Raw genomic sequence first — 26,529 nt, forward strand, 5'->3', positions numbered from 1 at the left:
ATGACCAAAAACACTCTCCTGGGTGTCACCTGTACTCTCAACACTTCACTACACTACTTTGCTTTTTTAAAATAAAAATTGTATTTATTTATTTGTTGAAGTTTAGTTGACTTACAATGTTGACTTATTTTAAGGGATACAGCAAAGTGATTCAGTTCTATATACATATATATCTATACCTATTCTTTTTCAGATTCTTTTCCATTATAGATTATTACAAAATATTGAATATAGTTCCCTGTGCTATACAGTAGGTCCTTGTTGTTTATTTTATATATAGTAGTTGTATTTCTTAATCCCAAACTGCTAATTTATCCCTCCTCTACTTTTCTCCTGTGGTAACCGTGTTTCCTATGTCTGTGAGTCTATTTCTGTTTTGTAAAAAAGTTCATTTGTATTATTTTTTTAGATTCCACATATGTGATATCATAAGTATTTGTACACTTTTGACATCAGATACATGGGTTTCCCACACATTAATCAATTTTGGGACACCAGCTGAGTGTCCTAGGCCAAGTGGCTTGCAGGATCTGAGTTCCCTGACCAGGGGTTGATCCCAGGCCCTTGACAGTGAAAGCATGAGTCCGGGCCACCAGACTGCCAGGGAATTTCCGAGTGCTCTACTATTTAACTCAATTCTGATGCTATCTCCTTGGAGGTAGCGTCATATCTGACAGGTCTAGGACTCAATCCCAGAAGACTGCACTCACATTAGATGCCAATGGCAAGGACAGGTTACCTGTGTTTCTGAACCAAATGTCTATAAATTGGAAGTTCCCATGACCTTCTCTTCAGTTCAGTCACTCAGTCGTGTCCGACTCTTTGCAACCCCATGGACTGCTGCACGCCAGGCCTCCCTGTCCATCACCAGCTCCCAGAGTTTACTGAAACTCATGTCCATTGAGTCAGTGATGCCATCCAACCATCTCACCCTCTGCTGTCCCCTTCTCCTCCCACCTTCAATCTTTCCCAGCATCAGGGTCTTTTCAAATGAGTCAGTTCTTCCATCAGGTGGCCAAAGTATTGGAGTTTCAGCATCAGTATCAGTCCTTCCAATGAATATGCAGGACTGATCTCCTTTAGGATGGACTGGTTGGATCTGCTTGCAGTCCAAAAGACTCTCAAGAGTCTTCTCCAACACCACAGTTCAAAAGCATCAATTCTTCAGCACTCAGCTTTCTTTATAGTTCCACTCTCACATCCATACATGGCTACTGGAAAAACCATAGCCTTGACTAGACGGACCTTTGTTGGCAAAGTAATGTCTCTGCTTTTTAATATGCCATCTAGGTTGGTCATAACTTTTCTTCCAAGGAGCAAGCATTTTTTAATTTCATGGCTGCAGTCACCATCTGAAATGATTTTGGAGCCCCCAAAAATAAAGTCTGACACTGTTTCCACTGTTTCCCCATCTGTTTGCCATGAAGTGATGGGACCAGATGCCATGATCTTAGTTTTCTGAATGTTGAGTTTTAAGCCAACTTTTTCACTCTCCTCTTTCACTTTCATCAAGAGGTTTTTTAGTTCTTCTTCACTCTCTGCCATAAGGGTGGTGTCATCTGCATATCTGAGGTTATTGATATTTCTCCCAGAAATCTTGATTCCAGCTTGTGCTTCATCCAGTCTTCATGTCTCATGATGTACTCTGCATATACGTTAAATAAGCAAGGTGACAATATACAGCCTTGACATACTCCTTTCCCGATTTGGAACCAGTCTGTTGTTCTATGTCCAGTTCTAACTGTTGCTTCTTGACCTGCATACAGATTTCTCAAGAGGTAGGTCAGGTGGTCTGGTATTTCCATCTCTTTCAGAATTTTCCACAGTTTATTGTGATCCACACAGTCGAAGGCTTTGCCATAGTCAATAAAGCAAAAGTAGATGTTTTTCTGGAACTCTCCTGCTTTTTTGATGATCCAGCAAATGTCGGCAATTTGATCTCTGGCTCCTCTGCCTTTTTGAAATCCAACTTGAACATCTGGAAGTTCACTGTTCACGTACTGTTGAAGCCTGGCTTGGAGAATTTTGAGCATTACTTTGCTAGCATGTGAGATGAGTGCAATTGTGCGGTAGTTTGAGCATTCTTTGGCATTGCCTTTCTTTGTGATTGGGATGAAAACTGACCTTTTTCAGTCCTGTGGCCACTGCTGAGTTTTCCAAGTTTGCTGGCATATTGAGTACAGCACTTTCAGAGCATCATCTTTTAGGATTTGAAATAGCTCAACTGGAATTCCATCACCTCCATTAGCTTTGTTCGTAATGATGCTTCCTAAGGCCCACTTGACTTCACATTCCAGGATGTCTGGCTCTATGTGAGTGATCACACCATCGTGATCATCTGGGTTGTGAAGATCTTTTTTGTATAGTTCTTCAGTGTATTCTTGCCACCTCTTCTTAATATCTTCTGCTTCTGTTAGGTCCATAACATTTCTGTCCTTTACTGTGCCCGTCTTTGCATGAAAAGTTCCGTTAGTGTCTCTAATTTTCTTGAAGAGATCTGTGGTCTTTCCCATTCTGTTGTTTTCCTCTATTTCTTTCCACTGATCACTGAGGAAGGCTTTCTTATCTCTCCTTGCTGTCCTTTGGAACTCTGCATTTAAATGGGTATATCTTTCCTTTTCTCCTTTGCCTTTCGCTTCTCTTCTATTCACAGCTATTTGTAAGGCCTCCTCAGACAACCATTTTGCCTTTTTGCATTACTTTTTCTTGGGGATGGTCTTTATCCCTGTCTCCTGTACAGTATCATGAACCTCCATCCATAGTTCATCAGGCTCTCTGTCTATCAGATCTAATCCCTTGAATTTCTCACTTCCACTGTCTAGTCGTAAGGGATTTGATTTAGGTCATACCTGAATGGCCTAGTGGTTTTCCCTATTTTCTTCAATTTAAGCCTGAATTTGGCAATAAGGAGTTCATGATCTGAGCCACAGTCAGCTCCCAGTCTTGTTTTTGCTGACTGTATAGAGCTTCTCCATCTTTGGATGCAAAGAATATAGTCAATCTGATTTCAGCATAGACCATCTGGTGATGTCCATGTGTAGAGTCTTCTCTTGTGTTGTTGGAAGAGGACATTTGCTGTGATCAGTGCATTTTCTTGGCAAAACTCTGTTAGCCTTTGCCCTGCTTCATTCTGAACTCCAAGGCCAAATTTGCCTGTTACTCCAGGTATTTCTTGACTTCCTACTTTTGCATTCCCGTCCCCTATAATGAAAAGGACATCTTCTCTGTGTGTTAGTTCTAGATGGTCTTATAGGTCTTCAAAGAACCGTTCAACTTCAGCTTCTTCAGCAACAGACTTGGATTACTGTGATATTGAAAGGTTTGCCTTGGAAATGAACAGAGACCATTCTGTCAGTTTTGAGATTGTATCCAAGTACTGCATTTCTGACTTTTGTTGACTATGATGGCTACTCCATTTCTTCTAAGGGATTCTTGCCCACAGTGGTAGATATAATGGTCATCTGAGTTAAATTTATCCATTCCAGTCCATTTTAGTTCGCTGATTCCTAAAATGTCAATGTTCACTCTTGCCATCTCCTGTTTGACCACTTCCAATTTGCCTTGATTCATGGACCTAACATTCCAGGTTCCTATGCAATATTGCTTTTTACAGCATTGGACTTTACTTCCATCGCCAGTCACATCCACAACTGGGTGTTGTTTTTGCTTTGGCTCCATCTCTTCATTTTTTCTGGAGTTAGTTCTCCACTGATCTCCAGTAGCACATTGGGCACCTACCTACCTGGGGAGTTAATCTTTCAGTGTCCTATTTTTTTGCCTTTTCATAATGTTCATGGGGTTCTCAAGAATACTGAAGTGGTTTGCCATTCCCTTCTCCAGTAGACCATGTTTTGTCAAAACTCTCCTCCATGACCTATCCGTCTTGGGTGGCCCTACATAGCATGGCTCATAGTTTCATTGAGCTAGACAAAGGTGTGGTCCATGTGATCAGATTGGTTAGTTTTCTGTGATTGTGGTTTTCAGTCTGAGTTTCTCTTCAGATTTGACTAATTTGTTTGAGCAGCTCATGAAACTCAGGAAAACATTTTACTTACTAGAAAACTGGTTTATTATAAAAGGATAAAACTCAGGAGCAGCCAGATGGAAGAGATGCAAAAAGGAAAACATGGGGGAAGAGGCACGCAGCTTCCACGCCTTCTCTGGGCATACTATTCTCCCACATCTCCACGTTTCTACCAACCCGGAAGGCCTCTGAACCCAGGCCTTTTTTTTTTTTTTGTAGAGACTTCATTACATCACATCGCCTGATTGATTAAATCATTGGCCATTGGTGATTGAACTCAGTCTCCAGTCCCTCTCCTCTCCCTAAAGGTTGGGAGTCTGTGGTTGAAAGTCCAACCTCCAGTCATGGGCTTGGTCCCCTGGCAACCCACTCCCACTCTTAGATACTTATCAAAAGTCATCTTATTAGCATAAACTCAGGTGTAGTTAAAAGAGGTTTGTGATGGATATCACAAGTCATCTTTACTCCTATTACTTAGGAAACTGAAGGGATTTTGGGGAGCTCTGTGCCAATATATACTTAGTACAAATCACATAATTATAGCATAATTTTCCAAAGAATGTTCAGAATTGGAACCCTAGTCTCAATGAAAATGATAGGTCTGTGAAATATGTATTTGGGAAATACTTCAAGAAACTTAAGTAGGATTCATTTCTGTAGGACCTCAGAGGCTTTATTTATTTTAATTAATTTTTATTGGAGGATAGTTGCTTTCAGTGTTGTGTTATACAAAGTGTTAGTTTCTAGTATACAGCAAGGTAAATCAGCAATAGATATACATATACCCTCTTTTTTGGATTTCTTTTCTATTTAAGTTACCACAGAGCACTCAATAGGGTTCCCTGAGCTATACAGTAGGTTCTCTGTCACAGGATTTAATCCGCCAATATCCTTTGTGAATCTTGAAGGAAGGGTGTGTCAGAGGCGTCAGTGAAGCCCTAACACAAGGAAGGGGGTGTGTGTGTATGTGTCTGACTCTCTGTGACCCCATGGACTGTAGCCCACCAGGATCCTCTGTCCATGGGATTTTCACAGCAAGAATACTGGAGTGAGGTGCCATTTCTTCCTCCAGGGGATCTTCCTGAACCGCGGATTGAAAGCTCACCTCTGGTGTCTCCTGCTCTGGCAGGCGTATTTTATTTACCACTGAGCCACCTGGGAAGCGTGAGGAAGGGTACAGCTAATAACATTTTCCACCCTATTTGATCACAGAGCTTGTTTTCTCGTGAATTGTCTTTCTAAGTTATTGAGTTACACAGAATGTACTTTTTTAGGCTCCTTCAAATGAAAGAAGTTGCTCTAATGCCACTCTGTGAAGTTGACTGATGGAAAGATATTCTGGGCCAGGCTGGGTGCTGAGGTGCCTGAAAGCTTACATTTTGGATGGCCGTGTTTTCCAAGTTAGTATTTATTTGCTCACAGTGGTCTGCTTCCGTGTTCACCTTCAAGGGCTCAATACTGCCCCCTAGTGGGTCCAGTCGGATCCTAAATTTTCTGTTCCATTGTCCTAAACTTGAGAAATGACCTTGGCAGTTTCTAAAACAAAAAAAAAAAAAGAAAGAAAGAAAGAAAGAAAAAAACCTTTTCAAGTTACAAAAAAAGATACTACTGTTATGATACCTGATATCACTTAAAAAAAAACTTTATGACACAATAATAATATGTGTTTGTTTTAGAACGAGAAAATTTAAGGTAAGTAAAATGAAGAAAATAAAAATAATCTACAATCTTACCTCAAGGGTTAACACTTATCATTCTAACATGTATATCCATGCAGTCTTTTATTTTAATCTACATGTACCTAAAAATTCATACTTCCCCTGATCCTAAACTAAAAATATATTTTTTCCAGACTTTTTCTTGTATGCCCATTTACTTGAACTTCAGTTAAGAACCTGCTCCTTGAGCACTTTTGGTCCTTTTGAAGGAGGCAGGAGAAGAGAGTGGGTGAAAAATTTAAACATTTAAAGGGGTAATTCAGGGGCTAAGTGACCCACTATGTTTTATGGGTGATTGCACCAGTGTCTTCCAAGAGGGACATTTACACTTTAATGGCACCAAACGACAACACTTCCTGGCTGATGCAATTATATAATAATACAATATTATATAAACATATAAACAACATCTAAGGCTGCTATAATACAGTACCATATAAACCTAGTAGCTTAAACAACATGGATTTGTTATCTCACAGTCTGGGGTCAGAAGTCAAAATCAGTTTTGTAGGGCTAAATCAAAGTTTTTGTAGGGCTGAATCAGTTTCGTAGGACTGTTCCTTCTGGGGGTTCTGTGGGGAAAACTGTCTGTTTCCTTGCCTTTCGGTCAGCTTCTCAAGATCCCTTGCACTCCTCAGCTCGTGGTCCTTTTTCTCCTAACACATCAAACTCTGACTCCTATTATCACATCCCCTGCTACTAACTCTGATCCTCCTGCTTCTCTCCTATGAGGACCTTTGTGATGACAGTGGGCCAACCAGGAGACTCTCCCCATCAGGACCCATTAACTTCATCACACCGGCACAGTCCCTCTCTCCATGAAAGGTAACATTTTGACAATTCCCTCTGGGGATTAGGATGTGAATAACTTTGGGAGGGCCATTCATTATTCAGTCCACCATACTGAATACGTTTCTTCTCTTTCTGCTCCCCTCCCCCTGTCCTCCTCACTTCCCCTCCTCCTTCTTCTTCCTCTTCTTCTTTGTTTTTGAGATTTTAAGGTGAGAATTAGGTGTTCATTTTCTGGAAATCTTGGTCTGTCTCTAAAGGCCAATTAATCTGGTCAATCTAAGAGCTTGTCAGATTGTAGTACAAAGCCAAATAAAGCCCACTTGGATCACCTGCCTTGGCTGAGAGCTGCACTTCTGGGATTGACACAATGGTCTTTGGCCATTTACTGCACTGGGGGATGATGGGGCGTTTCTGGCAGGGCCCAGAGCTGGCTGCCAGGAGCTGTTGTGTCCCATCCTTTCCTCTGAGTGTTCCCTCACTCCTCTGGCTTAGTTGTGTGCCCCCTTTGAAGTTCTGCAGCAGTTGTTGTCTATAAATAGGGCATGCCCAGCCCCATCAGAGTTCTCAGATGCAGGGCAGGGCTCACTTACAAAGCGTTGAAAGTGCAGGACGGTGTAGGGAGACAACCTGCTTTCCTGCTTCTTCTCCAACCTCTCCTCCACCCTCCCACCTCCAACTTCATGTAAAAAATACATGAAGGCCTCAGAGAGAATAATCAAAGCTCCGTCACACTCGGCAGACTCTTTCTTGCTGCCTTTTAACAAGAAGGAAGAAGAAAGAAATGAGCTTCTGAATAAGAGCCCAGGAGCCCATATCAGTTCAGACGTGGCCCAGCACCAGCACCTCCTGGAGGTCTTCCGGTTGTAACACCAAAGATGACTGCATTATCTGACTCTAAGATTCTAGGTTATCTCATCTTATCCTCATGACCGTCTCTTGAGTGGGGGTATAAGAGTTTCCATCTTTCAGATGGAGAGCTTTCCCCCAATTTCTCACTTCTAGGAACACAAAGGAAATGGTAATATTTGAACTTGTGGGGGCAGAGTAAGAGGGTTTTTCCTAAGTATCTCTCACTTCTCTCTGCCAGCTCTGAGCACCTGTCATGGGATCGGTGCCTCATCAGTCCACACGGCAGAATGCATATACCAGTTACAGCCGAGAAAGCACATTTGGGTGTGTGATCCGCCGATTTGGTTCTCAGGCTTGACTTCACATTCATTAGCTGTGACTTTAAAAGAGCTGCTCGGTATTTCCAAGGTCACGATAAATGGGTGTAAGTAGCCTGTATGGTTGTAATAAGCCTTACTGGAGGCCTCCTCCTGGCATGGTGGCCCCAGGTAGCTGGACTTCTCAGAGATTGGCTGAGAGTTCTAAATGCAAGTGTAAGTGTACCAACCTACACTGCAAAACTGTATTGTGACTTAGCCTTGGAGTCAGGAGGCGTCATCTCCAGTGATCACCATTGATTATACGTGAGTCACGAGTCTATCTGGGTTCAAGAGGGAGACATATATCTCCTTCCAATGAGATCATTGACAAAGACTATTTTTAAAGTCACTGCCACACTATCCATCTTCACAAACAGACATCTGAATGGTTTTCTTTAGATATAGTAATAGCTTTAAGTCTTACCGAGCAACTTGATCCATTACTGGTTGTTTTCATTGTTTAATTCTAAAGGCAATCTTACTTCTAGGTTTTTGTAGTTCCCCTCATTGTCATGTGGGGCTTCCCTCATGTTGGTAGCTCCGTTGGTAAAGAATCTGCCTGCAGTGCAAGAGACCCGGGTTCAATTCCTGGGTTGGGAAAATTCCCTGAAGAAGGAAATGGCAACCCACTCTAGTATTCTTGCCTCGGAAACCCCATGGACAGAGGAGCCTGGAACATTCTAGTCCATGGGGCCACAAGAGTCGGACACGACTTAGCAACTAAACCACCACGAATTCATTTTCACCACCGATGTTGTCCCTCATGTCAGGTATCAGACTCGGCTATTTTATCAGCTGTGCAACATTTTCCAGAGAAGGGGAAAACATTTCTTCCATTTTCAAAACAATTTTCTCTAGGATATAGAATTTGACAGTATCATAACATTCTGCTGCTAAAGCAAGCATTCTACTGGGCTGCAGAAATTTATGACTTCTATGTCACTCATCCTTTTAAAACAAAATATGAGATATACTTTCGACATCTCTGCTGGGCTCCTGACTCAGATATTAATAGTAACATGGTATCAAACTAGAAAAAAATTAATTGCTTCTGTATTGTAGCTCCCTGCTGGTATGATTTATTTTAAATTCTGCTGATCCCAGGGAGAAGATACTGTATTGTCTGTAATTCAGAAACTGACATATGCTGTTTTCCCATATTTCCCACAAATGCTCCAACTTCAAAGAAAAATATGCCTCTGTGGTCTGGAAAACACTGGATATCACAATACCCATTTTATCTGACATGGCAGGAACTGAATTACTTGACATGTAAGTGAATTTTATAAGCAACTGAATAAAATCTGTCCACATTGAATGCAAAAGCATTTTAGAAAAATATTGACTATTTCTGGACTAGGAGCTGTCTAAAGTGTAGGGCTGATGAGTCACCCTGGTGGTTTTCCTGGGACTCACCCTGTTTAACACCGAAAGCCCCGTGACTTTACCTTGGAAAGCTCCTGGTTATAGGCAAACTGAGAAAGTTGATCATGCCCCAGATTAGATATGAACTTGATCTCACCACTTTCTGATCACCCTGTGTCACTGGTATGAATCTAGCTATGCTGAGTGTTGTGATCCAATGATACCCTCAGGATGATTGAGATATATAGCCCATAGATTCCCAGAATATATGATGCTGGAGTAGCCAGTTAGCTCTGCTCATTCGAATGAGGAAACTGCCTGTAGTTAAACGTTAACTCCCAAGTACATGGACTTGATGAGTTATTTTCACCTGTAACACCCAAGGCATCCTTTTGGTTTTTAGGACTCTCATCAGGATGATAGAGAGCACGACAATTTTGATTCCAGATAAGTGGGGGTCATTACTATCAGAGTAAGTTAATCAGCAAAACTGACCTCAGACAGGGGCAATAATGATGGATTACTTTTAAATAATTTTACTTTAGTGGGAAACTTTGTCTAAAGAAACTAAGAAACTAATATTTGATCAGTAGCTTAACCCCTCTAGTGGAACAAATTCATTTCTTTTCCAAATATGAGTTCATATATTCATTATCCTTTGGCTCCAAATGTAATCAGGGGTATGATATTGAACCAGAGAGAATATAATTCCCTTAGCTTTGTTTCTTTATGAAAAAGGGAGGCGAGGGAGACTTGTGGGCTTCCCAGGTGTTGGTAATGGTAAAGATCCTGTCTGCTAATGCAGGAGACATAATGAGACTCGGGTTTGATGCCTGGATGGGAAGATCCCCTGGAGGAGGTGTGGCAACACTGAGCGACTTCACTTTCACTTTTCACTTTCACTTTTCACTTTCATGCACTGGAGAAGAAAATGGCAACCCACTCCAGTGTTCTTGCCTGGAGAATCCCAGGGACAGAGGAGGCTGGTGGGCTGTTATCTATGGGGTCGCACAGAGTCGGACACGACTGAAGCGACTTAGCAGCAGCAGCAGCAGCAGCAGCAGCAGGGAGTCAAGGAAAAGGAAGGACTTGAGTAACTTGAGTTGGGTCAATCTTAGACAGGTGAAAGGGGAATTTACCTGTCTCACCTCACCTGGGGAAGAGTCTGACCATACAGGAAATGTGAAGGGTGTAGGTGTGCCACAGTTTCAGGGCTAGTCACACAAATGGTATATACTCCAGAGCCCCACTTACATGTGAAAATCTTACTTGGATGAAAGGGCCATGTTAGTGCTGTGTTCCAGGTTCATTTTCCATCAGAAACATGCCTATGAGTTGAAGAGGCTATGATAAAACAAGTTTGATAAAGAGAAAGCAGAAAAAGAAAAAAGACAAAAATAGAAATAAACGCATTGAGCATTCTTGGTTTCCACTTAAAACCTGCTTTTGACTTTGGTGGCCCTCATCTACTGCAGAGTGTTTTTCCTCAAATGAATTCACAGGTATTTCTTTTCATTTGATTGTGTGCCTGCAGTATATAAGGTACAGTGCAAAATGATTCGAAGGTATAGAGGGGAAATATCAATTTCTTTCTTTAAGAAATGTGGCATCTACTGGGGGATGGCCAAAAAGTTCTTTTGGATTTTCCTACTATCCTTTTTGTATAGAAAAATCCAAAAGAGCTTTTTGGTCAATCCTATAGTTTGAGAAAGACATGTATAACCCAAATGTTTTGAGGCATCACCATACTCAAGAGGTCACATTTACAGTGGTACTCTCACTCATTTTGATGACTTCTAGCTCTATATTTTAGGGCTTCCCTGGTAAAGAATCTACCAACGAATGCAGGAGACTCAGGTTTGATCCTTGCATTGGGAAGATCCCCTGGAGCAGGCGGATTCTTTACCACTGAGCCACCTGAGAAGCCCTCTTGATGGCTAGGCTGCCAAAAAGAATTATAAATATTGATTGTAAGTTCTTTACTCAAGGATAGATGGCGTTAATTTCTGGAAACCTCTTATTAAAGTAGCAAGAAATAAAACATGAGTTAAGTCTTAATCACGAGATTTGACTAAAATATAATAAACTAATCTGATCATGATTTTGTTTCCCCTGCCAGAGAGCAAGCACTTTGAGGGCAGAAACTGTATTATGTTCTTTATAAAAGAACCAAGTACGAAGGTGGTGCTGACCTCCAAGGTCGGGTGCATGTCTGATTGCTCATCAAGAGAGTCAAACCAGTGACTGAGACCTGTGGTCTGGGTCCTAACAGGAGGTGATGGGTGGAAGCCAAGGACTTCTTCTTGGCCAAAAGGCAAGATCAGGAGGGAGGGAGGAAAGTGAGAAAATAGGGCTTGCACAAGCCCTTTCTCAGCAAAACTTTGAGTAGATCATCTTCTGTTTGCTTCTTTAGGTTGCAGTGAAAGTCACTCAGTCATGTCCGACTCCTTGCAATCCCATGGACTATACAGTCCAGTGACCCCATGAACTATACAGTCCATGGAATTCTACAGGTCAGAATACTGAAGTGGGTAATTTTTCCCTCCTCCAGGAAATCTTCCCAACCCAAGAACTGAACCTGGGTCTCCCACATTGCTGGCGGATTCTTTACCAGCTGAGCCATAGGGAAGCCCAAGAATGCTGGAGTGGGTAGCCTATCCCTTCTCCAGGGGATCTTCTATACTCAGGAATCAAACCCAGGTCTCTTGCACTGCAGGCAGATTCTTTACCAACTGAGCTACAAGGGAAGCCCTTTAGGTTGCAGGGAAAAGCCAACTTGCACTTCATGTTGGAACTGGTTCTGTGACTTGCTCTTTTGTTATTATAACCACACAGAACTGCCCAGGGAGAATCCTGCCCCTCTGTCTGACTATTAAAGTGCCTTTGTTTACAACCCTGTCCACCTGTAGATGGTAGGAAGGAAGAAATTAAGATCCCTTGCCTCAGGCTTGCCCGTCTAGGAGATATTTGCAAGATTAATGGCCTTTTTACTTTGTTTCTTCACTCCCCCTATCTCTGATCTGTAAAAGGACCTGGCATCAGACCCCAATAATGCACTTATTTTGAGATCGTCTGCCATCTTATTGGTCAGCGGGCTCTCCTAAAGTGTATTCCTTACCCCAACACCTCGTCTCCGATTCATTGGCCTGCCAGGCAATTGGACTCAGTAACATTTACACTCACCCCCGCATAGTGAGAATGCCAACCTGAGGCAGGGCATTTAGCAGCCTTTCCTCTTGATGAGAAGTCAGAGACTGCTCATGAATGGGGACCAGCCCTTCAGTGGCCCTTTCTCTCGGGACTGTGTTTGATCACTGACTTACTGGCAAATTATTTCAATCATTGAATACCTGTCTGTCTCATTGGGTGAACTTTCATCTAAACATCTTGTCTAGGGTACATGTAAGTGGAAAAAAATGTAAGACTTTCTTTGGTGGTTAATAAAAGATCATGGGGAAAAAGCCTCAGTAGCATGTGTTAATCATTAAACTTGCCCCATGGTCAGCTCTGAATTTTTTCTTTAGCACAGGTTTGGCTGGGACGGGAACGAGTTAGGTGAGTTACAGTCCGACGCAAGTAAGTTACCTGTGCCGCTGCGGGTGGGCTCTAACCAGGTAACACGGCCACTGGTTTCTAAGGGGAACAAGGTCATTCTGAAAGGAACAAGGTCATTCTGAAAGCAACAAGGTCATTCTGAAAGGAAAGAACTCCTCCCTTGAGTCCAAAGGAGAGAGAAACAAGAAAAGGTACTGTTGGGTTCAGAAATGTCTCTGCTGTGTGTTTTCTAGGCATTGCCTTTTTGCTCATATGTTAAACAAAGGAAGGCTGGGGGATACATGTAGCAACCTTGCGGGTCTGTCTTTCAAAGTCCCAAAAGGAAGGGGGCTGGGAAGGGGAGAGAGAGGAGGAGGAAGAATGAGGGCAGAGTGGGAAGAGAGAGACAGCGAGGAGAGAACTGACCTGATGCACACAGCTCTCCTCTGGTTGAAAATATTCTGGTGAAAGTATTTAAATGGAGGCTGAGTTTGTTCTTAGGAAGAATTAGTGGATAACCATATTAAGAGAAAATACATTTGTTATTGGTTTGATTGCTCTGTTTTAGAGGGAAGATGTAAGTCTGAACATGGAGGATTTTTAACAATTAATTTTTATTGGCGTATAGTTAATTTACAATGTTGTATTAGTTTCTACTGCTCAGCAAAAGGAATTAGCCGTCCAGGGACATGTACCCGCTCCCTTTTGGACTTCCATCCGATCCAGGTCTCCACAGTGCTTTGACTAGAGTTTCCTGTGCTTTATAGTGTGTTTGCATTAGTTACCTGTTTTATACATAGTATTTATTGATAGTGTATATGTGTCAATTCCAATCACCCATTTCCTCCCACCTGCCCCCTCCCAACCCAGGGTTTTAAGAAAACCAATATGTGACTATTTACTTCTGATGTTCTAAATTTGGGAGCAGGCACCAAAATAAAATGTTAAAATCCCAGTCAGATTGAAAATCGACTCTCTTGTGCCCAAAATATTCTGTTAGGTGTGACATTTCTGTTGGGTGTGACAAGTAAATCAAATCTGATGCTTTTGGACTATAAGTAACTCCTGGGTACTTTTCTCTAGGCAGTAGATGTATTTCTGAAAATTAAATGTTTGAAAAATGAATCCTATTCCAAATAGGTGTAAAACATAGAGAATTTTACAAGTTAAAGAAACACCTGCTTAATCTACTTGAAAACTTTAGAACTCCTCTTGTAAATGAGAGTAGTTTCTGTCCACGGCCATACCACCCTGAACGCGCCCGATCTCGTCTGATCTCAGAAGCTAAGCAGGGTTGGGCCTGGTTAGTACTTGGATGGGAGAGTAGCTTCTGCCGCTACCCCAACTGCTGGGTACTTGAGGGCAGATACAGAGATAATTTATCTCTGTTTTCCCAGCTCCAGCAGTACAGAATCTGCCTCTAATACAAGAGACGTGGCAGGAACTGCGGGCTCGATCCCTGGGTTGGGAAGATCCCATGGAGAAGGAAATGGCAACCCACTCCAGAATTCTTGCCTGGGAAATCCCATGGACAGAGGAGCCTGGAGGGTTACAGTCCATGGGGTTGCAAAAGAGTTGGACACGACTCAGTCACTAAACAACAGCAGAAAGCATCGTGCCCAGCATATATTAGGCATACTATAAATGTTTGTGGAGTGGAATTAACTACAGGTGATTATCCATTGCACTATCTTAATTTGGACATACCTATAAGATACGTTTATTCTTAGGCTTTTTGTAGATACTCTTTTTCTGGGCATTTATTTATTTATTTATTTTGTAATGGTGAAACTATTTTTTTGGCTTCACTGTTTTCTTAACCCACCCCCCCACCCCCCAATATCAATGAAAGGGGTCTGTTACATTGAGGATATAATGTTAACATGTGGAGCCTTGCTTCACCTGTTACAAGGTCAAGAGGGGTGGATGCTGGAGGAGGTCATGGACAGGGCGTGACCACCAGTCCACCGGCAAGCAGGCCTCCTCCCACCCCACCCCGTGTACTTGAAATGTACGTTTTGCCCAAAGGTTCCACAACAGGAGCTGTTTTCAAACATGAAGTTTTGAGAGAGCCATGTGGCATTGAGATCATTGGGATTGAACACGTGACTGAACTCTGTTCAAGCCTCTGTATAAACTTTTAAGATTGTGATGGGTGGAAATCTATTCATCTTGCTAACACCCAAGACAAGCCTTGTATGTAAGTTTTCCTGCCTATGAAACCCAGCACCTGCCAATCTGGAGTGTCTGTCTGTACCTGCCCTCAAGTACCCAGCAGTTGGGGTAGCGGCAGAAGCTACTCTCCCATCCAAGTACTAACCAGGCCCAACCCTGCTTAGCTTCTGAGATCAGACGAGATCGGGCGCGTTCAGGGTGGTATGGCCGTGGACAGAAACTACTCTCATTTACAAGAGGAGTTCTAAAGTTTTCAAGTAGATTAAGCAGGTGTTTCTTTAACTTGTAAAATTCTCTATGTTTTACACCTATTTGGAATAGGATTCATTTTTCAAACATTTAATTTTCAGAAATACATCTACTGCCTAGAGAAAAGTACCCAGACCTTCTAAGGTCTCTCCTTGCCCTCTGTATTTGGAGACCAGTTGATTTTTTCCTTAAACCTTTATTTATTTGGCTGCACTGTGTCTTGGTTGCAGCATGTGGGATTTAGTTCCCTGACTTGGGCCCCCTACATTGCGAGTGTGGAGTTTTAGCCACTGGACCACCAGGGAAGTCCGGGGCCCAGTTAATTTATGAATCTATGTGGGTGACAGATTCCGTGGAGAGGCAGCTCCTGAGATGGGTCCTGAAGGAGGCCAGGAGTTTGTTAGGGCACAAGAAAGCTGGGGGACTCTAGAAAGGGACCAGCAGGATCCGAGGCAGAGGCTGCCGTGTGGGGAGCTTGCTGGGTGCAGTGAAAGGGGAAGTTGGAACGGTGAGGGGCAGGTCTTGGTGAAACTGCAGAGTCAGGGCTTTCTGTGGGAAGCAGAGAGCCTTTGAAAGGAAAACTGACCTTTGTGATTGTCTTCTTTGTACCAGGCCCTGTGTTAATTTCTTTGGGTATATATCACCTCAGTTATTCTTAATAAAAATCCTCCCAAGTGTTCTTATCCTCTGTTTGATGTGATACAGTTTTTGCTTTGAATTGAAAGCATTAAACAGGACAATGCCACAGTGAAGGCTGCGTTTAAGGAAGATGATCCAGGCATTGTGGATTGAAGTAGAGGGACCTGGGGTCCTGGGGTCCAGTTTGGAGGGTCCAGCTTTTTCTTCCAGTTTCTCCCTCCCTGTTTCCTCTGCTGTGAGGGTAAGATGCTGCTGCTGCTGCGTCGCTTCTGTTGTGTCCGACTCTGTGTGACCCTACGGACTGTAGCCTGACAAAATCCTCTGTCCATGGGGTTCTCCAGGCAAGAATACTAGAGTGGGTTGCCATGCCCTCCTCCAGGGGAGCTTCCCCACCCCAGGATCGAACCCTGGTCTCCTTCATTGCAGGCAGATTCTTTATGGCTGAGCCACCAGGGTAAGATAATGTCTTCCAAATTTCCATTAGCATCAGTTTTTCAACCTGTTACCATGTTTAACATTCATTTTGTTAAGCTCTTTTTTTGCGTGTTGATTGCTTCCTGGAGGACAGACTTCCAGAAAACAAAACAAAACAACCCCTCCCCCCCGCCACCAATCACCATTAGCTAGTATTTTGACTCTGGAATTTACTTACTTTTAAAATGTAAGTGTTTGTTTAAGAATGAATTAATGCAAGAGGTTACTATTACTTACCTAGCTTAAGTATGCATAAAATAAGTGAATGAGACAAGGAGAGGGGGTAGAATAGTGATGATTTTATGTAAGATTCTTAGATTGTCCTTTTCTTGCAAGTTGGGATGATGGTGGGTCTCTCAGAAGATTCTAGGGTCCTGTTGGTATAATCTCCTTAATTTTCCAAGTTTTTAACACAGCAAAGCGATTGTATGTAAGTAAAAATGATAGTCATTGTTTTCAGTTTGTTTTTTATAAAGCTATGCTGCTCCAATCAAAATTGAAGATGTGTTTAATGTCTGAGCAATTTTGAAAGGATCGATTTCAGCGGAAAAGATGACTGGCTGGCTGATCTCTCTGACAAGTATCAAAATACTACTTTTGGCAGGTGAGTGAATGTGTTTTGAAGAGATTTTAGGGAATCCACAACAGGTTACCTTGAGAACTAGTTTATTGGTACTTAAATATTATTGGGAAAGATTGAAGGCAGGAGGAGAAGGGGACAACAGAGGATGAGATGGTTGGATGGCATCACTGACTCAATGGACATGAGTTTGAGCAAGCTCCGGGAGTTGGTGATGGACCTGGAAGCCTGGCGTGCTGCAGTCCATGGGGTCGCAAAGAGCCGGACATGACTGAGCAACTGAACTCAACTGAACTCAACTGAAATATCATTGGGGATGACATACTAGTGTCTGCTCTAAGTCTGAATTTTCTCTGCTTAATATTTTTTTTTCTGTTTAGTAGTTGAGGTTGTACATTAAACAGTTATAAATATATACTTTAATTTTTAACAGCCAGTGGAAGTGTTATAGCCACGCTTTCCGGGAAACAAACTCACTCAGAAGGACAATGCAGATAGTGGGGTGCAGTTTATTACACCGACGGGCCCAAGGCAGAGTCTCCTCTTAGCCAAGGGCCCCGACCAGCATTTGTGAAAATCTTTTATACCCCATGTGTACATGTCCAAGCCCACCAGCCCAAATCCCTTGAGGCTTACAAAGGAAGGGTAAATACAATCACAATAACCCCATCATTCACGTGTTATGTGTTCAAACAGTTAATAATCAATAAGCCTGTGGTTACATTCCGATAGATACTGTCCGGAGGCAGGGGTGATTAGTGTCTGTTTTCTCTTAGGCAATGAGTAACCTGGATAGGATCTTCAAGATTCCCCTGCCCAGATGGGGTCTTATCCTTCCATTGTCATTCCCGCAGGCGCTAAGCCCAGAGTTCAGAATTCACTGGAGAGGCGGCCTAGCACGATCAGCATGGACAGGCCTGAGATGGAGTCCAGGCCCTATGAGTTCCTTCTTCAGAAGTTGCTGTTACAGTCTAGAGCTTTTAATAATAACTTATAATCTTCTTTTTATACTTCCTTTTTGAGCTATACGATGCAGTTCTTTTTAGATTTTATTACTTTATCTTCCCAAAGGAAGGCTTAGCCTGTCTTAGCAACGAATGGCCAACTAAAATTTTCTTTTCTGAAACTGTGTCTCTACTTTTCTCAGCGAATTCAGTTATCCTCTGTATCTTCTTGGGGGCTTTGCAGGTGGCGCCAGAGGTAAAAAATATGCCTGCCAATGCAGGAGATGCAGGAGACACAGGTTCAATCCCTGGGTCAGGAAGATAACCTAGAAAAGGAAATGGCAACCCATTCCAGTATTCTTGCCTGGAAAGTCCCATGGACAGAAGAGCCTGGGCTGCAGTCCATGGGTCGCAAAGAGTCGGACATGGCCGAAGCACCTGAGTGCACACACATCTAATACAGCTTTGAGAGCGAGTGTGAGCTGGTCTGGCCAGAGTGCCACCAATGATTGTGTTCTTGTGAATGTGCCTTTACTGTTAGTGCAAGTTCACGTTCCCAACGTAGAGTGAGGCCAAACAAACTGAAACGTCAGAGTTTGGAGCAGAGAAATGTTTATTGCAGGGCTGTGCAAGGAGAAGGATAGCTCATCTCCTGGTGGGGGTGGGAAAGAAAACAAACCTGAGTTCTCTGAAGGGTTTCAGCAAAGCCATTATAAAAGCCAGATGAGAGTCGGGGGTCAAGGGGGGAGGTGGGGGGCGGTCATCGGGTCAGCTGTGCACAATTCTGACTGATGGTGGTGAGGAAACAGGATGCTGTCACAGAGGTTAACATTATCAGTCCTCAGGCTCCTGAAGGCCTGGGGCTCTGTGCTCAGGCTCATCAAGTAGTTAAACATCTTCCATTTGGTGGGGGATTTTCATATTTGCAGAGCAGCTTAGGAGATGCTAATCAAATACTGTTACCCCGATGCCTCAGAGAGGAGGGAAAGCAGAGGCTATGGGGAAAAGCCTGTCGGCCTCCCCACCTCCTGGGAAGGCCCCATGGGGTCCTACTCAGTTACATCATCACTCTGGGCACTGTGCCACCCACATATAAGTACACGGAAGCCCTGGGCTTGCCAGAGTTGGCGTGGCTTTGATGATCCTTTAACTTTTCTGATACAGAAACTGCAAAGTGTTTCGTAGGCCTCACTGAGGAGCTGACTGATTTTTGCTGGCTTTACCTCGGACAAGGAATGTCCATCCAGGAGCACCCTCAAAAGATGACGCATTGATAACGTCATTCTCAGCCTACAGTCTGTATGGGAGAACCCAGTTTAGCCTAGTGTGCAAGTCTATAGTGTTGCTTTTTTTTTTTTTTAATTCCATCAACTGATTCATGCTTCACTGCTTCTCTGAGCAGGCAAAGCAAAAATTTAGAGGATTCTGTATCTATTTGGGGAGTCATTCTGATCATGTATTCAAAAGACGATGGTGCACTGAGTAGGAGGATTAAAATAGAGACAGCTTCTAAAAGTTTCTGGGAAGTGGAAATATTAGAAATGACCCAGAGGGATGGGATGGGGAGGGAGGTGGGAGGGGGGTTCAGGATAGGGAACACATATAAATCCATGGCTGATTAATGTCAATGTATGGCAAAACCCACTACAATATTGTAAAGTAATTAGCCTCCAACTAATAAAAATAATTGGGGGGAAAAAAAGAAAAAAAAAGAAGTATTTATCACTGTACTGAAGTGGATGCTGTATGAACCCATGTAATAGTCATGAGAATAAATATGCACCAGTTAAGAAGTGGAAAAAAAAAAGAAATAAGTGGTAACTGTAAAATATGGCCTGATGAATAAAGAATTCGCCTGCAATTCAGGAGACGCAGGAAACACAGGTTTGATGCCTGGGTCAGGAAGATCCCCTAGAGGAGGGCATGGCAACCCACTCTAGTATTCTTCCTTGGGTAGAGTAACCTGATGGGTTACAGTCCCTGGGGTCACAAAGAGTCGGACATGACTGAGCTACTGAGCACACACACGCACATAAAATATGACCACCTGATTAAAGAGGGAAGACATCTTTCGGTTTCCATTAGGAACCAAATGTATCCTTGAGGCTTCTTCCAGAGGAAGTGGAAATTCAGGATAGTCCTGGTGAACATTGGGTTTTTGGATGTCTAGGATCAGTCAGAACTTTTTCTAAAATGGGAGTTTTGAAGGTGTGATTCTCCAGACTGAAAGCACAGTGGCACTTTGTCAGAAATGCAAATTCTTGGGCTTTACCCAGATTACTGAAGCAGAAACTCTGGGGGTGGGGCTGTTGTTCTAGGCTGTATCAAGCCCTGTTGGTGATTCTCAGGAATGCTAAAAGGAAGCTGGGGGATTGAATTTGCACACTGAAGCCAGTGTTTCTCCTTTTCACTTACAGTGCCTTGTCTGAATATCCACATTGAACCTGAAGAAGGTAGCCTCGCAGGGGGGACGTGGATCACAGTCATTTTTGATGGTAGGTTTTGGTCTTGCTGAATTCAAGTTTCTTATTTACTGATCTAAAGAATCCTAAAGGATGTGAGTCTTTGGTTTTCATCTTGTCTAAGGACAGATGTAAAAGAAGTCCTGAAGGGGGATGGACCTACTGAACACCCTCTCTGTTACTATTAATAGATGCCCACTTGCTAATGTCACATCACACCATTCCGTGTTTGGGTCCATTTCCTTATTCGGAGCTGTGGAGTGGACTCAAGGAACCCTGATGAGATGGTCCACATGTAGCAGAGAACTTGGCAATGCGACTCCAGGACCTTGGTTATCTTCCTTGTTGATAATCCCACATGCGGGAGTTTCTAAAGCATGGTTCAGTGTCTCCATCTTTCTCCACAGTAAAGAGTAACTTTTAGGGTTGGAGAATTCTTTCCTGGATCTAGATGGATGGACCTGAAAAGAGAATTTTTAAAAAAGTAAAGTCTTAATTGAGAACACTCATTCATATGGCATTCCGAATGCCTTTGGAAATAAGGAGCCTTTGAATTTTAGGTAAACTCAGTGCCTCCCACTGCCCCCATGTGGCATGTTTTTGTATTGCCCAGTGTGGGTTACAGCTCTGTTCAGCCTGAGACTCCCCTGTGCCTTGCGTTCAGGTTTGGAGCTGGATCTCCTTCAGCCTGCCAACGGCTCTCAGCTGGAGATCCACCTGGTGAATGTGGCTCTGCCCACGCTGCCCAGCATCCCCTGTGACGTCTCTCCTGTCTTCCTGGATGTTCCAGCCGTGATGTGCAGGACCAGGTACCCAGGACTGAGAAGGCCAGATGGGATGAGTACTTTCTTCATCTCTGTAGCTTTTGGTGGTGAATTAGAGCAACTCGTGCAGTGATTGCATTTACCAATATAGTTCCCTATCAGGGCTTTAGGGCTTAATGAGGATGAGATGTGGGAAAGGATGAGACTATGGGAAAGATTTTTGAGAATTTTATAATATTTATAAGGAGGAGGTGGATTATGTTTCCAGTTGTTGATTTTTTTTGCAAGGTTTCTCTTGCTATTCAAATTTTAGTAAATGAGGCCATTTTATCATCTTCTTCCCTGGTGGCTCAGATGGTAAAGAATCTGCTTGCCGTGTGGGAGACCAGTGTTCAATCCGAGTCAGGAAGATCTCCTGGAGAAGGGAATGGCAACCCACTCCAGTATTCTTGCCTGGAAAATTCCATGACCAGAGGAGCCTGGCAGGCTACAGTCTATGGGGTCGCAAAGGGTCAGACAGGACTGAGCAACTATCGCTTTTGGAATAGGCGTAATTGTAATGACTGTACATTAACTAGAAAGGAAATTCACTTTAGTCTTCAGTTTCTTTTCTGAGTTCGATGTGATGTTTATAGGATTCCAGATTTTCTATTGTCCTACTTAAGTTTTCGTTGGCCACCAAAATTTACCCTAATTCATTCTTTCTTTAATATCTTAGACATGCTGCCTGAAAGTGGATCATTGGTTAAGAGAAAAGGAAATTATGATTTCCTTTTGTTTTCTGTTCCCTCTTTCAGGAAAGCTCCCCCTCTTCCATCTCTGCCTATTGAACCAGCCATACTGCAAATACTCCCTTGCCCCTGAACCGCCAACTGTGTATCACCTTTCCCCTCCTTCACAGGGGGACAAGTAGGAATTGAAATCCAGGCTTTGAGGAAGGAGCATGTTCTAGGAATTTATCCACATGATGTGTGTGTTTGTGTGTGTGTTACACACTTTTTTGCGCAATTCATCTTCCTTGAGGGAGGACCTTTTTGTAATTCACACAAAGGCACAGTATGCACAGTCTTAGTGGCCCTGTTTCCTCAGCTTTTCGTTTCTCCTGACACTATGGTAGCTGCTCACTTTTAGATTCATCCTCATGGAATTAAGTGCTTTGAAGACAGAGGATGTGATTAACTCATCCTTGTAGTCCTTATGATGCTGAGCACAATATTTTGCTAGTAGAAGATGCTCAATAGATATTTCTTAAACTGAAGTTCCTTATAGCATTACTACAGGGAGAGATGATTTACACAGGTTATATAATATTTTGAGGGATAGAATTCTTGCAAGAACTTGCTATGAAATAAGTCAATGCTCTAACAATTTGTATGTTCTATCTCCTCAACCCCAACATACTAGTAACTTTAAGATGCACCATTGACTTATCACCATTTTAGAAGAAAAGAAATACAACCCTCTTAAATGTACTCATTTTTTGGAAGATGAATATCAAGTTAAATTAGCACTCCAGTGTGGGAAAATAATCAGTGAAATACTGTCATTATCATAAAAGGACATGTCTGAGTTTGCAAAATTTGGCACTGGAGCATCTAAATCAGCACTGCCCAACCAAAATATAATGCAAGCCACAAAGAAAACTTAACATTTTCTAGTAGTCACTTAAAAAATTCAAAAGAAAGAGGTGAAGTTAATTTTAATGATACATGTTATTTAGCTCAACCTATCCGAAATACTGTCATTTTGCATGTAGTCAATATATAAATTATTAATGAGCTACTTTATACCCTTCTTTGCATACAAAGTCTTCAAAACCCAGTGTGTATTTTACCTTAATAGACTATCTTAATTGGTACTAGCCACAATTCTTCTTTTTTTAATAAATAATTTATTTATTTATTTAGGGCTGCACTGGTCTTTCTGGCTGTGTGCAGGCTTTCTCTAGTTTTGGGGAGCAGGGGCTCCCCTCTAGCTGCAGTGCATAGGCTTCTCATCGCGGTGGCTTCTCTTGTTGCAGAGCACAGGCGCTAGGGTGTGCAGGGTCAACTGTGGCAGAGACTCAGTTGCTTGGCAGCATGGGGAATCTTCCTGGAGCAGGGCTTGAACCCCTGTCCCCTGCATTGGCAGCCGGATTCTTAGCCTCTGACCCACCTGGGAAGTCTGGGACTAGCCACTATTCAGTAATCACATACGGCTAATGGCTAGCACATTGGACAGTGAAGATTTAAATATTTAGGGTAACGCTAAAGATTTTAGGAGAAGTTTTGGAGGGGAGACACTTCTAAAATCTAACTCCGTATTCATCATATTCTCCTCTCACAAAAATCAGACTGAATGGCAGCCTTGAAAAGGCAAAGAAATCACTGTGATCTTCATGAAAAGAGGAGAGAAGGTCTAGGACTCTCTGGGGGATAAGGGGAGTGTTTATGGGCTGCCGGAATAAGTGTTAAGTCAAGAGTTTTTGGCAACATGTAAAATCAATGCCTTTTATCAGAAAGAGCCTAGGACTCAGGTCTTACTTTGCCCTTCACACTGGTGTTTACATACCCAGGTCCCTTAATCCATTAATTGTTGTTGTTTAGTTGCCAAGTCGTGTCTGATTCTTTGTGACCCCATGGACTGTAGCCTGCCAGACTCTTCTGTCCATGGGATTTCCCAGGCAAGAATACTGGAGTGGGTTGCCATTTCCTCCTCCAGGACACCTTCCCCAACCCAGGGATCAAACCTGAATCTCCTACAGTGGCAGGAGGATTCTTTACCACTGAGTCACTTGGGAATCCCCTCTACATGGAACTCATTATTTTTTAAATAGAAACTAGAGTAGATTATCTGTCAAATTCCCTTCCAGCTCTTTACAGGACAGAATTTTTAAAATTTCAGGTACTTTCAATAAAAGATCCATAACTTCTTTTGCTGAAGGATCCAATCTTTAAAGTCTAGTGAATGTATGGGTAGAGGAGGTAAGAAGTGAAATACAGGAATCCTGGGTTAGCTCTGCTTCACAGGTGCAGAGGGCTTCCCAGATAGCTCAGCTAGTAAAGAATCTGCCTGCAATGCAGGAGACCCTGGTTCGATTCCTGGGTTGAGAAGTTTCCCTGGAAAACGGACAGGCTACCCACTCCAGTATTCTTGGGCTTCCCTGGTGGCTCAGATGGTAAAGAATCTGCCTGCAATGCGGGAGACCTGGGTTTGGTCCCTGGGTTGGGAAGATCCCCTGGAGGAGGGCACAGCAACTCACTCCCCTATTCTTGCCTGGAGAATTCCATGGACAGAGGAGCCTGGTGGGCTGCCGTCCATGGGGTCCCGAAGCGTCAGACATGACCGAGTGATTAAACACACACACACACACACAGGTGCAGGAAGGAAGTTTGAAGTAGTGAAGTTGGACTGGCAACTTTGGCAATTCGTTTTTTAAAAAAATAATTTTATGCATTATTTATTTTTAATTAAAATATAATTGCTTTACCACGGTGTGTTGGTTTTTGCTGTACAACAGTGTGAATCAGCTATAAGTATGCACATATCCCCTGCATCTTGAGCCTCCCTCCCATCCCCTTATCCCACCCCTCCAGGTCATCACGGAGCACCGAGGTGAGCTCCCTGTACTACACAGCAGCTTCCCACTAGCTATCTATTTTACATACGGTAGTGTCTAGATATTGTAGAAGGAAACGGCAACCCACTCCAGTGTTCTTGCCTAGAGAATCCCAGGGATGGGGGAGCCTGGTGTGCTGCCGTCTATGGGATCACATGGAGTCGGACACGACTGAAGTGACTTAGCAGCAGCAGCAGTGTGTAGATGTCAATTCATCTCTCAGTTCATCCCACCCTCTCTCCTTCCCCACCATGTCCACAAGTCCGTTCTCTACATCCGTCCTGTGTCCTGTGAATAGGTTCGTCAGTTCTATTTTTTCTAGGTTCCATGTATATGCGTTCATATATGATGTTTGTTTTTCTTTTTTCTGACTTACTTTACTTTGTATGAAGCCCTTTTATTCATGTACATCACTACAAATGACTCAGCTTCGTTCCTCTTTATGGCTGAGTGATATTCCATTGTATCTGTGTACATCTTTCTCCATTCATCCGTCGATGGCAGTTCATGGATGATTCATACGGATTTCCACTTTCTGCCCTCAGATCTCTGCCGTCTGAAGCACAGGAGGGTGTTTACTCCCTGGAAGTGCAGGCTGGCGGACAGGTGGTAGGCAGTCCACATCCAGGACCACAAGACAGCTGCACTTTCAAGGTGGGTTCCAAGGATGGAAGAAAGTGTGTTAGCCTGATCTGAGGGTGTGCTTACGCTGTAGACAAGCAAGTTACACCTCAGCTAGGAGTCTGTCTGCTTTGCCAGGATGAGAGGACAGGTAGATGATAGTTACGGGGTTTCTGAGACTATCTTAAGAAAGTAAGTATAGAGCATGTGAATGTCAGGATCTTGCTAAGTGCTTTATACTCATTAACTGAATACAACAATTTTATGGGGTAGCTTTTTATTATCCTGCTTTTACAGATGAGAAACCTGGGAGTCAGGGAGATTAAATAATTTGGCCGTGTCATCCAGTTCATAAATTGCAGAGCCAGGATTTGAATCTACATCTAAATCCTCATTTAAATGGAAGCCCATAGAGGAGTCTCAAAGATTACCATTGGGCATCAGTGCTTCATCTTACAGAAATCATCTGGAGTGTCAGCGTGGTGAAGGGACTCGGGGACCCAAGTTGTACCTTCCTCTCTGCTTCACGGTTGATTTCTGCTTCTCCGTCCAATCCTCAACCGAAAGGGCATTTGCTGCTGGAATTCTCCTTCAAGCTCAGAGACAGCCAAAAGCAATCAAGGCGGGGTGGGGTGGGTGTGGTTGGGGGAGTGAGAGAGAGTTTTATGAGCCAATGCCTGGGCTTATTTTAGAGCTTCCATATGCATTAATTTTATGTTGGGGCTTAATGTTGTTTAGTCTACTGTCCATTTCAGATTGGTTTTATTAATACACTAAAATAATCTCTGAAAGCATAGATTCTAGACTTTCCATAATGGGCAGTGGTTCAGCAGGGCCCCTTGCCACGGTTGTACTTCCCACAAGGAGCCTCCATTTAGAAGGGTGCCTAAGAACACAGTTTAGTTATTAATGAATGCTCCTTTACAACAAGTCTTCGCTTTCCAAATTCATCTCTCATATGATCTGCATTTTAATATAGGCAATTCATCTTTAGAATTTGCCATCAATTCACATTTAGCAACTTGTTTCTCCCTGCAAAGGAATCTTGTTTTCCAGAATTTTGCTTCTGCACATATGGGGCAGAAAGAAAAAAAAAATTTTTCTTTTTTTTATTAAGACTCGCACCACCACCTCTACCCTATCTCAATGAATAAAACAGAAGAGAGATGGCCGGGCATGGTCCTTAATCACCATGCTGTTTTTGGTTTTGATGGCCTTTCACCCCAGATAATAGTTTTCCTACTGATTAAAAGATTGGGAAGGAGAGAGAGGGGAAAGAAAAGACACACTTCCTAAAATCGCACATTAAAGAAAGCAAGTCCTTCAGTGGTTCCCCGAACTCAGTAAGTTGATGAAAAATCACCAGGGGATGCAGTTAATGA

At 42.9% G+C, this 26,529-nt stretch overlaps 1 protein-coding gene across 7 annotated transcripts in view; it reads left to right on the forward strand.

The window, feature by feature from the left end:
- The first annotated feature begins 12,674 nt into the window (after window positions 1–12,674).
- Window positions 12,675–26,529, forward strand: part of PKHD1 (PKHD1 ciliary IPT domain containing fibrocystin/polyductin) — a 429,461-nt gene continuing 415,606 nt past the window's right edge. For all 7 annotated transcript variants that reach the window (XM_043450734.1, XM_043450737.1, XM_043450739.1 and 4 more), the window contains exons 1-5: window positions 12,675–12,853; window positions 16,655–16,782; window positions 20,120–20,197; window positions 20,829–20,973; window positions 25,072–25,180. In XM_043450734.1, the coding sequence (XP_043306669.1) occupies window positions 16,731–16,782; window positions 20,120–20,197; window positions 20,829–20,973; window positions 25,072–25,180 (384 nt within the window). In that variant the 5' untranslated portion in view covers window positions 12,675–12,853; window positions 16,655–16,730. The remainder of the gene's footprint in view (window positions 12,854–16,654; window positions 16,783–20,119; window positions 20,198–20,828; window positions 20,974–25,071; window positions 25,181–26,529) is intronic.

The sequence above is a fragment of the Cervus canadensis genome, chromosome 28, assembly GCF_019320065.1.
Source record: "Cervus canadensis isolate Bull #8, Minnesota chromosome 28, ASM1932006v1, whole genome shotgun sequence".
Taxonomy (NCBI): domain Eukaryota; kingdom Metazoa; phylum Chordata; class Mammalia; order Artiodactyla; family Cervidae; genus Cervus; species Cervus canadensis.